The sequence below is a fragment of the Pundamilia nyererei genome, unplaced genomic scaffold (genome assembly GCF_000239375.1).
Source record: "Pundamilia nyererei isolate P.nyererei 1_Seehausen unplaced genomic scaffold, PunNye1.0 scaffold00019, whole genome shotgun sequence".
NCBI classification, from domain to species: domain Eukaryota; kingdom Metazoa; phylum Chordata; class Actinopteri; order Cichliformes; family Cichlidae; genus Pundamilia; species Pundamilia nyererei.
This window is the reverse complement of record NW_005187420.1, coordinates 1,984,962-2,002,632: the sequence shown is the minus strand read 5'-3', so window position 1 is coordinate 2,002,632 and position 17,671 is coordinate 1,984,962. Positions and strand designations below refer to the sequence as shown.

General features: G+C 42.5%; 1 protein-coding gene across 2 annotated transcripts in view; it reads left to right on the top strand.

Annotated features, from left to right (window-relative positions):
• Positions 1 to 3,192: 3,192 nt before the first annotated feature.
• dpy19l3 (dpy-19 like C-mannosyltransferase 3) overlaps positions 3,193 to 17,671 on the top strand; it is a 66,796-nt gene continuing 52,317 nt past the window's right edge. The window contains exons 1-4 of one of the 2 annotated variants that reach the window (XM_013909138.1): positions 3,193 to 3,399; positions 4,008 to 4,134; positions 6,224 to 6,351; positions 16,567 to 16,657. In XM_013909138.1, the coding sequence (XP_013764592.1) occupies positions 4,017 to 4,134; positions 6,224 to 6,351; positions 16,567 to 16,657 (337 nt within the window). In that variant the 5' untranslated portion in view covers positions 3,193 to 3,399; positions 4,008 to 4,016. Of the gene's footprint in view, positions 3,400 to 4,007; positions 4,135 to 6,223; positions 6,352 to 13,075; positions 14,056 to 16,566; positions 16,658 to 17,671 lie in introns of those variants that run through there. The other variant, XM_013909137.1, reaches the window with a different exon arrangement.

Below are 17,671 nucleotides of genomic sequence, written 5' to 3'. Positions count from 1 at the left end.
TCACACATCACAATGTAAACAGTTAAAGTCCGGACCTTGGCACCAGTGATGTCACCCATCAGTTTTGAACTTTGCATTTTAAAGTCTCAATGTGGAGGCTGTTTTTATGGAGCTAAAAGTGGCCATATTTGGATGACAGAATGGAGCGCTCGAGCTTTTTTACTGAGCTGTACTCATAACCTGTACTTATGCACAGACACATGCACCTACTAATTAATGTGGCCTAACAAACAGATAAAATCCTCAAGTTTCACTCACCGAAACTGAAGCACACACTTTTTAGACAGCCTGTTCTGCACAGCGGGGCAAACAGTTCAATTTAACTCACTCATATTAGAAGTGTTTCCTTTCTGTAGTGAGTTTCAAGTGAAGATACGTGGAGGTAACTGAACTTCATGGCATTTCCATGTTGGCCTTATTATGTAATAGTGAGGCTCCAGCTACAACCCGCCAACTTTAATGAAACCTGCACACAGTGATGGGTCCTCACTCAATTTTGCTCAATGTCAAGGTCATATTTGTTGTTTTACTGGTACTTTTTAGTCAGATTTGAGTGAAATTGGATACATTTGCCCGAGGTATGACTGTTTGCAAGCTTGTTGCAAGCAACACCAATACTTACTGTATATGTTTCTTTCTGTACTTCACACATGACCATAGTAACATATTAGCTTATTAATAACCTGTGAACTGTGACGGATCATGAGCTGGATGAGCTACCACATCAATAACCTTCTGGTTTGACCACTTTGACCACTTGAACCATAGAAAACTGAAAAGAAGGACATAGTCATGGAAACACACGGGCTGCTGAACTCTTGAAAAGTTAGTTTTAAGTCCTTTAGCTAATTCCACTCACTTCCAGTGGACAGAGGTGAGGGCAGAAATGTCAATGACGGACACATTTGAAAGAAAACGTATGTGCCTGATAGCAGCAGATAGACACGGCATCATCTGAACCGACCCTTTAAAGCAGAAGGTTTCAGTTTAGAAAGCGTCTCAGTCACACAGTTGTGTATGACTTAAGTCACTATGATCGTTCTTTAAAAAAACCCGCAAACAGCATCAGATTCAACCTTCTGCCCTTAAATGTTAATCTCAAATCCATTCCTCTTGAGTCTGACAGATTTCTCATTAATCTCTGTCAAACTAGAAAAAGTGTTAGCAAACCAGCGACGCTGTGATCACCGTGAACTTTATTATGTGTAGTGTTTCTGAACAATATCAGCGTGTTTAGTCTAAACCGCTGGTGAAAGTTCTTGAGTCAGGACATTTTTCTGTCATCAGTTGTCCTTTGGGTATAACGTGCAGTAGGCGGTATTTGTTGTTTTGCATCATATAAGCAAAATATTCTAGCCTCCTTCTCTTGATTGTAGTGAGAATTATTGTCTTTTTGCTCATATGACACAAAACTTTGATTCTACAAGGTATCTAAAGTATCTCTCTGTACACCCATATCTCAGACTCCTCTAATGTCTTACACAGAGCACTGGTTAGTGTACATGCCTCAGCGCGATTTGAACAGGGATCTTTAAGTGTCTTCCTCTCAGAACTTTTCTCATTTTCCTGAAAGAAACTCCAGCCTGTTCAGTGTCACATCTGACTTCGTGCGAGAAATATGATGGTACTCTCAATCCTATCATCCTCAGTCTGAAGAGTGCCCTGAATGCCATCACACATTCACACTTTTCTCCCTCCGGGGAACCTGTGACTCCCTCCTTAGGGAGGCATCCCCAGGTGGCAAATATGCTTCTCAAATATGAGAGGTAGGAAGGAAATCAAATACCTCCTGAGAACCAACAGATGCAGCAGCCTTCATTATAATTCCACAGAACCACCGGGTTGGGTAATGTGGCACGCATTTGGGAGCATCACTATAATTAGAGCGGTATCAACTGTGCATGAGTGCATGAGAAAGGCAAAGGAAAACCTTCAATATGACAGGAAAACGTCATAGTCTCCAGCAGGATGAAGAAGAGTCTGCCAACCAGTCAACACCTGTCATGGATGAGAATCATTTGCATAACCCTAAATGTTTGGTAGATATAGGTTCCAACTAAAACACCAAGATCATCAGGTTCTCCAGCTTCTGCTGATGGAGAAAAGAAGCATCCAACCAACAAAGTCCAAAATACTGTGGAAACCTCTGGACTATTGGGCTACTGCTATGTGGAGATGTTACAGATCAACCTGCAGAAGCCACTCAGGCTAAAGACTATAACCTTGTTTTTGCATGACACCCTAAAGGCAGAGAAAGGTGTTTCTTTTTATCCAAACCTTAGTAATACTGGATTTGTGTTGCTCATGCACATAAAGCTCACCACACCTCCTCACATTAACACAGTAAAATAGCATAATACAGTAAAACACAAACACTTATTGTAAAATAATTCAGATACATTTTTCTTTGTTCAGGTTGTTTTTAGCTGAACAACCACTCAAGTAACAAATAGTGCAGAGAGCATTTACTGACCCAGAGGTCATCTGTCCAATTTAATGCAAAAATATCTCACGAATTTGTGAGAAGAAAAGACTGGAACATTTTGAGAAACACAGAACAAAATACAGAAAAAACAGCAGTAACATTCAGTCAAGGAATTCATGCGTTCATTCATTCAAATACGTTCTTTATTTGAGCTCCTAGGATCATTATCTCTTAAGAAACAGTAGAACATCAGCAATAACTTTGAAATTATATTATTAAGGCAGCCAAACAAACTACAGACTCGGTGTCATTAAGATGAGTGATTTTCCTTCTTATTGAACACGAAGCAACAATTCAGGGTAAAATGAAACTGATAAAATCAAATAATTATTTATGCTAATTTTTTAAGGAAATTGTGCTTGGGATTAACTGGGATTTTATTTAACAAAATTGCATTAAAGTTGACATTTTTCTTTTTACTTATGTAGCCAAATTACACCGAAAACTTGTAATTAAATGAAATGAAATGAAATTAAAATGAGCATCATGGCATTTTTGAGTGTATGGACTGTCTGCAAATCTTTTACACTTAGTTTGTAAAAACTGTCTCCAAATAATTGTAGTGATTTTTGTTTTTCTTTAGTAAAAATATTCACTAACTTACGCGGCCCCTATTCCATTTTTTTTTTTAATTTTAGATTTTTTTTAGTTTTGTAATTATTTAGTTAATCTCCGAAACACCTACCTCCCCCCTCACCTCACGCTTTTATTTTGAAGGCGGGTCCTCTGGTGTTCCGGTGCTGTCCCCTCCGTTAAACCCCGTGCGGTACGAGGCTGACCGCTGAATTTTAACAGCAGGTGAAAAAAAGAATGAGAGAAAAATGAAAGAGCGAGGGAGGTAGAGAGGCGTAGAGAAAGACAGAGGGGGAGAGAGAGCTGTCGGAGCATCCTGCCAGCCGCTGCTGTGGAGGAGGGTGAGGCTTCGCTAAATGTTCCGTTGGCTCGACTCGTTTTCGTCTTTTGTTGATGTCAAGGCAGAAACAAAGTCCTTCGTCCACCGCGGGAGCGCGCCTCTGTGTTGTGAAACGCACATTCACCATAACGAGGCTGTGGTTGCGTGTCTGTGCTTCCCAGTGGCGGTTCAAACCCGCCTCATCTACTTTACCGTCTTATGTGGCTCCCTGTTCGCCCCACATCCCTCATGATCCTCTGCTGGAGCGCATCTGCGGTTATGTTTGGCGCGACATTTGGTCCGGTTTAAAAACGGTAGAATGAATAGAGCTCTCTGATAATCTGTTGTCGATAGGCTGATCTCATTTATTTATTTATTTATTTATTTGCACGTTATTCTGGCGTCAGCGTGACCAGGAAATGCTGTAAGCAGGCCTGTCCACCCCCCATCCATCCACCCACCCACCCATCCATCCATCCATCCATCCATCGTGAACTGAATGAAAGACCTGTTTGCTTTGGCTCTGAGCGCAGTAATGTTGGGACACATGTTTGCTCTTTGCCTGTGTGTACATGTGTATCAGTGTGGATAATCAGACCCCCTCCCCCTGTGTGTGCGCTCTGCTGGCAGCATTTCAACATGACAACCCTGCGTCAGAGGAAGGGCAGCAAGGGGAAGGAGCCCTCTCCTGCTGCAGAGCTTCAGTCCCAGCAGCACAACTGTTGCTCTGAACACCATCCGGAGAAGATCCTGCATGGTGAGTGAGACACCCCGCACTCCCATCTCAGGCTTGAGCCACACATAGATGTTTCCCACCAACAAGCTGCAAGTGCCAGTTCTACCACACATTTCAGCAGGTTTGAGCCGATCACTGGTGAAGTTCTTGGTGCTGTTCTGGTGCCAGCTTTTTGGCAGCAGTACCAGGCTTTTTACCTCTGCCAAAGTAGTTGAGGACTTGTCAGTGGGTTTGATTTGCAGTCTGCTGTTATTTTGTTCCCACATGAAGCATCCCCAATTTCCACCTGTAGTGTTTGGTTCTCAAATCTGTTGACTTTAAAGCTGATTCTCAAGGCACCAAAGCAGAACTGGCTTTGCAGCAGTGCTGGCACTGCGTCAGTGCAATCCAGGCATTTTAAAACTTTTTTTTGTGGTGGAAATGAGTAGAAGTATTTCCAGATTGGGCACTGGTGTTGCACTGGGTAGAAAGTCACATCGGGTTGTGACTGGCTAAAAACCAAGCACCTGCTGCGGGCTTTTTGAGCCAAAGCCAGCTCGAGCTCCAGGGATAGTGTTCAGGATCTGACCCTGACTTTAACCTGCTACAGGTGTTCTCAGTGTGGCTTTACTGATTTTTTCATAAATTGCTCTGCTGGTTAAAGCCTGATATCTTACACCTTTTGTGCATTTGTGCATTCAAAGAAGAGACATTGTTATGTGTGCGATGCTTTTGTGTCAAATGAAAAACGCTGAAATCATTATTTGCAGCTGCGGCCATCAAATTTGCACGTAAACAACACATGAATGCCTGGGCTGATAGTTAGATCACATTTTCTGCTCACACTTAGCCTGCAGTGCACATTCACACAGGGTTTTATTGTGATTTATTTGTTACCCCTCTCACACACACTCACACATCAGTGGAGGCAATTTGACGTTCAGTGTCTTGCTCAAGGACACTTTGAAGCCACCCAAAATGTTAGCTTCTCATGTGGGCTGGTTCTCAAATGCAAGTTCTTGATTGAGTACCAGTACCTGTGCAGATTAGGTGGCGATGGGCGATTAGAAGGGGGCGGAGACTGGCTGGAAACCAAGCACTTTGCTGCAGGGTTTTTTTTTTGGGTCAGAGCCATCTCCTGGGAGATGGTGGTCAATATCTGGCCTCGACTTTGACCCACTGCAGGTCTGCTCAGTGTGATTTTTATTGACGCCTTCATAAATCACTCTGCGGGTTCAAGCCTACAATCGTGCACCTTTGTTGTATTTATTCATACACAGTCATGTTTTCTTGTGTCTCATCCGTAAAGGAGACTGAAGCTTGATAAGCTTTTTTCTTCATTTCAACATTTAAATGATTGACTCTGGTGTCATATTATATTTGTAACCTTCATTTCACAAGTGTCCACTGAATGAAAACTAGTGGGTGTCGCACTTACGTGCATCACGACGTGCACTTTTATGACAATTCAAAACATTTACAATGTTGTGCAAAAAGTCAGTTTCTGCAGAAACTGCACGAGGAACACACAGCACATATTTTCACTCGTCACAGTGGGTGTTATTAAAACCTTTAAAAGACTGAAAGTAGCTCTGTTCTAGTCAAGTTTCCCAGTAAGCTGCAGTTATGAAGTGCATGTTGGAGGGTCAAACAGGAAACAACTCCCTGCACACCTTTCTGGAGTCACATTAGAGAGAGCTGCTTCTATAACTCTGAAACCAACAATCTAGCATTCACACCCACTTCACACAGTGGGTGGCCAGCTGTGCAGAGGTGGCAAAGGGGCTGAAGCTTCTTCTTTTTTTCATACTCGACTCATTTTTGTCATTTTACACGCGGGTGTCCGACTAGAACGCCACAAGCGCCTTTTAGAAGAGACTGTCTGAAAATGTGTGCTGTTTTCGACATATTTTAGAATACTGAACCTCTTGCCTTTCCCGGTGAAGTGTCTGGAGCAGGTGTACACTCTCTGAGAAGGTTGCACGCAGCTGAATCTGCCAACATGCACAGCAACATGACCCTGAAGCCGAAGCAGCTAAATGAAATCCAGCCATCAGTAAAAAAAGAAAAGTGTTACTGTTTCACGTTAAATTTGACCCTACAGGGAAAACTAACATGCATGTTCTTGCAGGTGATTGGTCATGGGGAGCTATAATCTGGACTTCAGTTGGTTGGTCTGTCTCTGTTGGTCTTGGCCTGCTTTGCTGCATCTACGTGGCGACGCTACATGAGAACGACCTGTGGTTTTCCAACATAAAGGTAAAGACTGTTTACGGTTACAGACCCGACACTGTGGAAGTGGAAAGAAGAAACAAGCCATTAATGAAAGAGCAAATCCTTTCTAAAGAATGACTGTGATTTACAGAATAGACTTCCTGTTTTATGCATTATGCAGAAAGTAATCAGGGAAATGTTTACTGAGGTCCCAGCAGGAGGGGACTGAGGGACCCTGTCTCATAGATTTGTTTTTTGCAGCTACAATCGTCGCCCCCTGCTGGTCATTGAAAAGAAAATACGGGTTTAGACCTTGCTGCTTGGCAAATCTGGAAACTACATCCATCTTTTATACTGTTTATTAGCAACTGCAGGAAAGAAGTTCACTTTCAGCCTCTGGTTTGAGTTCCCAGACACTTACCGAGAGTTTTAAAAATAAGAGGTGATGCAACCCTGTGGTAAACACTGCTTCTTTGAAATGTGCTGCTGGAATCCGATTCAAGTTGAGCGTGGGAATTTAAAGGCTTTGCAGATCACCTCTTTATGTTTTCATCTAAGTTTTCTACAATGTCCGAACTTTTTTAGAGATAGGGAATTGTAGATGTCTCAATAAGAATTAGCCTCTCGGTGGCTGTATGTCTTAGTGACAGCTTATCTTAAAGTACTGCCAGTGAGTTGGAAAAGTTGGAAATATGTGGCGCTGTTTAAATTGTATAAAGCTCTTGTTAAAAAGCAGTAAAACTGCCTGGATTGATGTATTTGGCACTTGTCTAACAAAGTTATCTGAGGATTTGACATCCATGTGCACGATTCATTAACCACATCACAGATGTGGATATTAACTGATGGAAAAGTGTCACACGGTGTGACCGTTAAGCTAAAAATTTCCACACGCGCTTTGCGCTTATCTAACGTAGCTTCGACATCAGTGCCAGGGACATCCCCTCGTCCAGTTTTCTTCCTAAAATGGTCTTCAAACACGTCATAAACACTTCATCCTAAAATGTGATGATTGCTTTTCCACGCGCTTCATGGGATGAATTTTCAGGGCTGTTATGTGAACCACGTGAGATCCTGAATCATCGCGGTTGTTTCAGGCCTTTCAGGGTTTGTTCATTGTTGTACAGCAACAGAACATTGTGCTCTGCCAAATGTGATGTCATTTATAATTGCCCCCCTTTAGAGCGTCAGCAGCACTCTGGTTCTGGCTGAGATCTACATAGCAGATTTCAAACTGGGTGACATGGCAGAAAAGATGTCTGCATTAGTACTAAAACTGGGGCAAAGTGTGAATCAATGCTGCTGCCATAAATTGTCTTTGCATCATTAAGTGATGCAGTATGAATCATTTGTTTTCCTGCAGCAACTGACGCAAGAACATTATATTTTTTTGGAGTGGTGTGTTTTGGTGTTTTGGTGTTTTGTAATCTACTTTTACATATGAAGTGAAAACACTGCAGGTTAATATTTTGCGTGAAAATTGCTCTGAAGTTGTTTATCACAGGGAGGGATGGAAAGTTGAACTACCAGATGCGCAGCTATGTAAGTCAAAACCACAATCTGAGACATTGTTTCTTCTAACAAGCTCATTGTTTCTAAGTAACCTTTGAGTGTTCATTACTGGAAAATAGCAAATAGGAAAAAAGAGGATTCTACATTGTAGAATGTGGTGTAACGTTAGCATCTGCTTGTGGTTAGCTACAGGATACTTGTAGGAAATTCTATTATTGCAGTAATTGGTGACATTAACGAGGCCATTATGTGTGTAATTATACATTTTTGACATAGCAGAGGAGAAAAACAAATGAAGGTAAAATATGTTGAACACGCTGATGAAATCTCTGCAAATCTGGCATCTGGACTCAAGAATGAATTGATTCAGCGATCACAGGGCGAGCTCGCTGTAGTCCAGGTGATCTAAATTTCACTATCAGATTTGGGACAGTGACGTGACAACAGCAGTCCCTTCAAGGTCCTTTATACTCAAGGTTAAAGACGTTAATACAGAGGCTCAATACGGGACAACATTCAAACAGAGCATTACTTGGTGAAAGTGGGAAGGAAAAACTCCCTTTTAACAGGAAGAAACCTCAGACAGAACCAAGCTCGAGGAGGGGGGGCTTTATTTTTTGAGTTTTTGAGATGTTGATACATTGCCAGATGTTGAAGACCTTAAAGTGGGTCAAAAACCTTTAAAAAAAAAATCTTGCAAATTATTTGATACATGAAGCCAACATTTTGCAGCAGTCATTATAAATGTCCAGTCTTTGGACCATAACAGTTAGAGGTTTAAGGCCCGTGTTGTTTTGAGATGGAATGACCCAGTTACCGGTACTGGTAATTTAGGGCAGCTGTGGCACAGACCTTACATTGGGTGGTGGTCTAATAAATTTGTTAAGCACTGTATCAAGTACACATGTGCCTCTCAGGTGGACTTCAAAGAAGCATAATGGAAACCAGTAATTGTCCACGGTGCCTCCAGCTGTCTGTGTCTGACAGACTTCAGTGTTCAGAGTCCCCTCAGTGTAAAACTGTCAATAATAAAGGTTCCCACATTCAACTCTGTCATGATGCTACTTGTAAACTACAAAAATGTCCAAATGCATTTTATTCATAACTAAGCATTAAAGACAAAAATGCAAAGAGTAATGTGGACTTTTGAAACATTGTTAGAAATGTCTTTATACTTACCCATGAAAACAAATTGGAGATAAATGTTTGGTTCATGAATTTATTGCCTTCCTTTGACTAAAGTTGCAGGTTGGTTTGCATGAAAGCCGACTGTTATGTGCATGTGGAAGTTATTAAGAGAAGGCTGAAGATAAAGCACCGTTTGGTTTTCTGTAAATCTCTTTAGAGTGGGAGCTTCCCACAGGGACTACTGAATCATAACCTGACACCAGAGACACGTCTGGTTCTGAAGCTCTATCCCGATCACAGGACGACTCATCTCTTTGTGTAGAACAGACGAGACTGCGTCATCAGTTTACTTCCTCTGTTGGTTGCCTGCATGGCCAGCCAGGTGCTTATTCTGTTTCTCATGCAAATGTGAAATGCATCTTGTCTGCGTATAGCTCCGCCGTGCTCACGGTAATTTGTGAGCTTCTGTCACAGGGACACAAAGCGGCACTTTGAGTTAATTGATCGGAATCCGTGTGGACACAGTTTGCGGTCCAGCGCGGGCTTTTTTTCTGTTTGTGTGTGTGTGAAGGGGAGCAGACAGATGTGTTCATTCATAATAAATGCAGGTCACTTTACAGGCCTGGAGAACATCTCCCTGAAATGTTCCCACAAATAAGTGGGCTCCTGGCTGACATCATCGCACACTGCATGCATATGTGAACTGTTTCCTTCTGTTAATGCAATCAAAGCCTGCGCCTGAGTCTATGTTCGCACAGAGCAGGCCGAATCTGCTCGGTTACATTAAAAACGTGGCTGTGGCTCAGCATTAAAACGTTCAGTGTTTTTTAGGGAGACTGTCTGGGAACATGAAAATGCATAAGCAGTCTCTGCTGCTGATGTCCAACAGTTTCTCTAACTTTCTGAAACCAACAGCCTAACATTCACAATCATCTCTCGCTTGTGTGGAGGTGAAAACCTACCCTGGATATTTTCTTTCAAGCTCTGCTCTTCACACTGTCTCTGCAACAAACTTTGAACAACTTAGGCCTTTTTTTGGAGGAGACCATCAATGATATTCTGTTGGCCTCGTATTTATGATGATGTATGATATTAAATATCTCCATTCAATAGGACTGCTGGCTTTTGACTCGCTGGTATAAACACTTTTCATCTCTGGTGTTCTTTTTTTGTATAAAAATGCCCTCGGGCAGTGTTCACAGCCAGCATTAACAGATCTGTCCACACTGGACACACAGGTGTGAATGCCATTTTCAACTAACTCAGTCTGAGCGATGCAGATTTTTTAACGGACAGCTGACAAAATGATAGATATAGCTTAAAACGTTATCCAGCAATCACTCAGAGAAAGTAATGCCTACAAAGTATCAATAGATGATAGAGGAGATGGTAAGCTTCACCATATATTAGTTAATTTTTGGCCTTTATTATGTAATAAAGTGAACATTAGATAGGAAAAAAAAAATGGGGAGAGAGCAACAGCAAAGGCCCTTGGGTTGGAGTTGAACCTGCGCTGCTGCATTTAGCCCTGCGGCATGTGGTCACCTGCGAGCTAAACTGGTGCCCAGATGTAGCTTACTTTAAGCTACAGTAATAGTTCCTATACATCTAATGCTAGGGGTGAAGTGAAGCATGATTAGTTTATTACTGCCGTGAAAGAGTTGGATGTCAGGCAGACGAGCGGCGATGACTGCTGAGTGACATCCCATTCTTACTCCATAGGGGTTCATGTGATGTTGGACCATCCTTTGCTGCATTCCCAGCTCTGCACCACTGCCCCTGATGCTTTGCATTGTGCTTGCTGATGTATGCAGGTGTTTGGCCATGGAAACTCATTCCATGAAGCTCTCTATGCACTGCTCTTGAGCCACATGGCGTTCGGAGGTCTGCAGCGACTGACTGTGCAGAAAGTTGGTGACCTCTGCGCACTATGTGCCTCAGCATCCCCTGACCCTGCGCTGTGAGTTTACATTGCCTTCGTGGCCACTAACAGTTGATTGCGGAGCATTTAGTGGCGAGGAATTTCATACCTGGACTTGTTGCACAGGTGGCCTATCACCACCCTGGAATTCACTGAGCTCATGAGAACAGCTAATATGGATGGATGTATCAGTTTATGGTGTTTAGGGCTGTTGCAGGCTACGTTCTTAAACTGATGGAATGTGCACACACACATACTGGCGAATTAGTTAAAGGATGAATTAACTGATAAATAAAATACTAGTATCTCATCAAAAATATATTAGCAAACATGCTAAAAAATACCAATAGCTGAAACACAGTGAAGGGTTCTGGTTCAATCACTAGAATTAGTGAATGAGGCCTAGTCGACGCTGATCAGTTACAGCTTCCTGTGCTATAAATCAATGTGGCCACGCCCCTAACTACCTTGTCCAGTTGAAAATCACCCCATTCAGAGGTGTTATAAAATAGGAAGCTGTCAACTATGTCCAAAACTGTTTTGGTCCCATACTGCAGATATACCTTTCAATCCTCTAAAGTTGGATATTTTAAAATGAGAGTGCATGAGGATGGACTCGCTGTAGGAGCCAACCTCAGGTGGCCATCAGGGGAACGGCAGTTTTTGTTTGTTTGTTTGTTCTAAAAACTTTTGCTTTGGCTTTAATTTTCATCTCCAGAGCTTTTTAGTTGGGTGACTTGTTCAGATATATATTTTTGATTTGTTTCAATTTTTTAATCTGTCTCAGGGAATGAAATTTAGTAGTGTCCTCGCTCAGTCCCTCCCATAGTCTGTTCCTCTGTCGGTAGGCTGATCAGGTCGATGTTGTGACAAAGTTTGACAGACTCAGACTCGCCTGTCTCAGGCTGCAGGTGGTGATGGTAGCCTATGACCTTATGGCGTTATGCATCACATGTCTCTTTGCTGATTGTGTTTTGTATATCTGTGTACTGTCACACGTATATTCATGGAGTCATGGAGTCTTCTCACTATTGCACTGCATGTTATGCAGCAGGATTGGCCTTTTAATGTTAATGTATACCAGTAAGATTAGTAGATTTATTTTTGTTTCTATCAGAAAGATAATTAGGAACTAAGGCTTTCATTTAAGTGAAGTGGACTAAACACTCACTGTGCTGCAGGTATTGCTGCTAAAAGAAATCTGCCAAATGTAAAGATTATGGCAAAGAAATGAAAACTAAGATCCATCAGCCAGCGTTTGTTCTTTTTAATCATTACTACTCGTTTTGTTGAACCCTGATTGTGGTTGTGAAATGAAAGAAAACCACAAAAACTACCAGCTCAGTTTGTGTGGAGACCCAAACAGAGGGAAATGACTTTCAAATTCAAATGTTTAAATTTAGCTGTGCGGACAGAAGAACATGCTGAATTATCCAAAAGAAGTTTCCAAGGCACAGAAAAGTGTGTTTTGTGCACCTGGTTTTACCCTGAACTGCTTCCTGTTGCTCTCTGGGCCGTCTGGATGGATATATTTAATTTCCTGCCTTCAGAGACCCCCCCCATCTCTCTCACTTTTATTCTCCCATTTACTGTTTCATGCACACACACGCATACACACGTTGTCTGAAGTGTCTTCAGGTCAAGTAGGCTGGAAAGAACTGCGAAACATGCTGGAAAGTAATTTGTGGATTTGGGAGTCCCGCCTGATCAGTGCTGCTGCCTGACCCGACCTGACCCTACGTGACTGATGGTATCGGAGCACGGCGGCCTGTGGAGAAGCTTCACAGAAAGGGGACTGCTTTTAATAATCTCATATGTGGTTTCCTCACCCAGCATGCTGTTGAGGGAATGTATTATCAGAGTTAGCCTGAGGTGAAAGGGTCTGGAGGATTTTTTCTCTCTCGTTCACGCTCATACCCTTACAGTGCTTATTATCTCTTGTCCTCTTATGTAGCGAGACAGCTGGCTTAATCTGGCCTCTTGAATTCATCAGGTGTGAGGTCACATCCGTGCCGGCCGCAGCGCCTCTGTTTATTTCAGACGTGCGCACAGATCCACAAACCTTCCGACAACTGTTCCCTGCATTTTCCGAACGATGTTCCCATGTTTCCCCACCCCCACTTATTCTCCTTATTCTTTTCCTGTAAGCACGTGTGCTTTTATAGACGAGGGGTCACCAGTAGTCAACTCGCTTCTCCCTCCCTCCCTCTGGCTGCTGCAGTTATCCACAGCCTGTCCTGTTGTTCGCAGGGTTTAGTCTTTCTCTTTGCTTTTTGTTCTGAAGTTGCCGGCTGCGTTCGATGGAGGCAGAGGCCACTTCGTGTTTAGGCTTTGGCAGACATAGAGCAGAGGAAATGCTGGATGGACCCTGGCTTGTATTTTTCGTGCATCACATAACAGAGATGGGAGTTATTCAAAGACCCATAAGGAGGAAATGGTAACACAGACACACAGAGAGAAGAGGATCGGTGCCTTCTGAGAAGTGTACTGGCTTCCAGCGTAATGAGCAATGTGTGAACTTGTTAACTAGGCCTATTCTCTTTGACCTTAATTTAAATTGAGGATTAGCCATCTCATCAGAGTTCTTGGTGGAAAGCCAAGGCTTGTTTTGCCTTGGGCAAAACTCAAAAGGAGGATTGGGAAGGAAAGTAGCTGCTCATCCCTCAGAGGAAGCTTTTGCATATTTCCTTTGGCAGGGAACTTGAAGCGATTAAAAAGCGAATTTATTTGGATTGACTTCAAGAAGAGAAAAACACACCACATTTACATTTTTTTCCGTAATGGATTTGGATCAGTTCTGTACCTTAACCCGGGAGCGTCCTGTTTATCTACCTGGATTCAGCTCATCAAAGGATCCAAGAATTTATTGATAATCTCTGCGTTCCCAGGCAATGGAGCTCCGTAAGAGGGTGAAGCCAAAACATGGCCTTTCACAAGATGCGCCGTCTGAATGCAGATGTAACCATAACGCTCTGTCGGGAACGCAGGAGGGGGGTGAAGGAGGGGTTTCTCTGCTTGGGCGATCCGGTTCCCGTTCCCATTCCGGTTCAGGCGTTTCACCCCTGCGGCCTTGGCAACAGTGCATTTTCATGGCAGCAGGGCTGTTAGCGGCTGTGCTGCTGGCACTGACTCAGGCCTGGTGTGTGAACGGCTTACATGAGAATCTGCTGTGGTTCTCGCAGCTCACGGTAGGAGTTATTACGTGTTTATAGAAAGTGTTTCAATTTGAGCGATTGATAAACCAAACACATTACAAACGAGCTCTGCTTCGATGTGACCGCCTCGGGGGCAGGTTCAGTCTGCTTCCTGGGTTCAGTCTGCAGCACGGTGCTAATGAAAACCATCACAGCACACCGTAGTCCAATCTGCAACCACAGTCAGAGCTCCCGCCCCTTCTGTGTTGTTAGGTCGTTACAGAGTGGCCCCAATAACAGTGAGATCACGGTACAAAGATCCAGCAAGCAACAGGCATCTGATGCTGTTATTATCTACAAAATGAACAAACTCCTTTATAGTTGAAGTGGCATAGATGTATTTTTTTCTGTCTGTTGCTTTTTTCTTTTCTGAAGTTAGAGATAAAGTTTCGCCTGCTCAGTTGGAAAAGTGCTGCATAATTCAGAAATGTTAGAAATGATCTTAAACACCAAGAAATATCTCTTCAACCAAGATGCCACTCTGCCAAATCAGTGCAGTTCCTGGAATGGCCAGTAGAGGCCGTCTCCAAACTCGAGTCAGTCTCTGTAGACGCCAATGTTAAAACGTCTGACTTCACAGAAGGTCACATGCAGACCCTGGTACGAAAATGTTGGATCTCTATAGCTAATTTTTCTCTTCATGTGTAGGAAGTTTTTATGAAGGTGTCTATTTGTCAACTTTTAACATTATGTTTGTGTTGTTGCCTCCAGTGGCAACAACACAACTTCTATATACATGTCTATTAATCCACATGTATTTGTGGAAATGCCGTGCATCCATTCAATGTATGGATGAGTCCTGGGAGGCTCGCTCTCTCGACGTGCTGCCACTCCATCAACTTCTCAGACGGTCTGTTAGCTTTCATTTAAACACAGGATGTAGATGCCATCCATCTTCCTGCAAAAGGTCAAATCTGTGACTCCAAGTGCTTCCTGGATGTTCCCATTTCTTGAGCTGTGAACTCATTCTTTCAAGTTTGGGGTGTTTATTTGCTTCTAAATCATGCAAAGATGATGTGGTGAACTCATTTGCAGATAGTGTTGAAACAGCTTCTTCATAGATGGTGCCAGTAATATACTTGACCTCCTTTTGAGGCTCGTAGCTGATACGTCTGTGACTTATCGGGATCAGTTCACATGTGGAGCAGCTAAATGTTTTGACCTTGTACCTCGCTCCATATTAACGGTTAGTTGCGAAACGTGCTTTCCTGTTGTTAATCAAAACGCTCTTACCATGATCAAAATATTTATTGTAATCTGCCATGTTTTTGTATGATGTCAGTAACTTTGATAGTTTTTCCAGATGTAGTCTTGTTTTTCTGACGGAGCAACAAGAACACAATAACCGAGCGCCTGTGGCTGCAGAGAGTCCCGAGGTTAAAAACGCTCGCTGCCCTCCTCATCGTTCTTGCGCTCCGGGCCGTCCCTGTGCTCGTAGAATCGGTCTCGTCTTTTCTTCCAGAGGCTCGTCCAAATGCGTATTTAATTTTTTGCAGCTGATCATATCTGCATGAACCAGTGGTTTTCTGCTGTTCTGCTCAGGTGGCAGACCCATGCTGATTTACACTCTGTTAATCAGCTAATGGTTTCAACCAAGTAAATGACATTAATTAACTGGTGGGAACACCTGCCTCGGTGGGCGATCTGATTGGGATCCCCTGTCCTGTTGCTCCCTGATGGCTACAGAACAAATAACTGCTCTCAGGTTTCCACAGACTGGTTATGATGATTTGTCAGATATAAGGACCGCAGAATGAGCCAGGCTGTTTAAATTAGGATCTTTCTCCTCTGAAATGCGTGAAATATGTTCAGAATACAGAACATTTTATGTACAAGTTTGTATGAATGTTAGAAATTGAACGTTGTTATTGGAAAATCCTTTCTATTGATGAATTGGTTTTAATGGACAGATGTTATATACATTTCTAATTTTATAGTCTTTTTGTGAGGTTTTAGTTATTACTGGAAGTTGTTACTGGAAAAATATCAGATAAAATGCTTTGCAGCAATACTCGGAAACATGCTTTGGTTTTTAACAAGCGGAGGATTTGGAGATTGCTCGGACCGGATTTGGCTGCAGTGAATCTGGAGAAACAATTTGACAGACTTTCAGTGAGTTTTAGAAGAAATGAGTAGCTAAAATCAAAGCGTTTCTTTTTGTCAAGCACAGTTGCAAAAACAATTTGCAGACTAAATATGATAGATTAATGATTGGCTTAATATTCCACAGCTGGTTGTTCGCCGTTTGCTCTCTCCTCTTACCCCCCCGAGGAGCAGTAATCACGCATGACGAGCAGGAAGTCTCTTGGGAAGACATCCTCCAAGCATGCACTCACACACTGTGTTACCTGTCTGATTATTACTGGAGAGGATTATGAGTGTATTAGCTGCTTTGCCTTTATCCTCCATGTTTCTGTCATGTCTTGCCAGGATATCTGTTTTCCATATTACAGAGAACAGAAGTGTTTGCTTTCATGAAACTAAAATCCTTCTTTTTATTTTCAGGAAGTGGAGAGGGAGATCTCCTTTCGGACAGAGTGTGGACTATACTACTCCTACTATAAACAAATGCTGCACGCCCCATCAATACAAGAAGGTATGCACTGTGATCGCAGGTTTGTATTCATGACAGTTGTCATTTCTTCACAAACACAACTTAGAGGGTCAAAATGATCCAAGATCTTTCCACTCCAACAAAATAGTGTGTGGAAAGAAAAGCTGGAGTGGATGTTACAAGAAGCTGTAGTGTCCAGGTGTTAATCGAAAAGTGGTGTGTGTGTGTGTGTGGGAGATACCATTGGTTCATCTACAAAAAAAAATCACAGTCGGGTTTGAATCCCGGTGACCTCAAGGTCAGAGGTCATGTTTCCTGAATCTTGTGAGTGCAGTAACTTGAGTACAAGCTGACGTGGAATTTTTAAATGGATACCATACGTGTATCTACTTGGAGGCGGAGGGGCAGCGCTGGTGGCCGCCGGTATTTTTTTTTAATCTATTTAGCCATTTACCAATTACCTGAGAATCATTCAAGCGTAAAAACATCAGCGAACTCGGGGGATGAACCCGTAGTGTGTTTGTGCATTAACTGCAGATCGCTGCCTCGGCTGCACATCCATGATGCAAAGGGATGCTCCTGATGATGACGATGATAATAAATAGACAGCGTGGAGCAGGTAGCATAAAACAACTTTAAAATCTCTAAAAATCATTATAAATTGATATCTGAAGTAGTGTTTTTTTAACTACTGCAAGTCTCACACATAAGACCTGCAAAGTATCTCCTCTTGTTCCAGATTTTGTTCCCTGACTCCCTCCCTGAAGTAATTCCCTTTCTTCTTGTCTTCTATTACTCCCTCCACCAATTCTCATCTACCTCACTCCCTCCATCGCTCTGTCTTCCTCCCCTCACTTTTCCCTCATTATCACACCCTGTTCAGTCCCATCTCCTCACTTATTTATATCTCCTTCTCTTATTTGCCAAATCACAACAACAGTTGCCTCAAGGTGCTTTATGTTGTAAGGTGGACTCTACAATAATACAGACAGAGAAATGAGGAATATACAAGTGTTTCCATTACTATGTAAGTTTATTTTAAATAAAAAGAAAAAA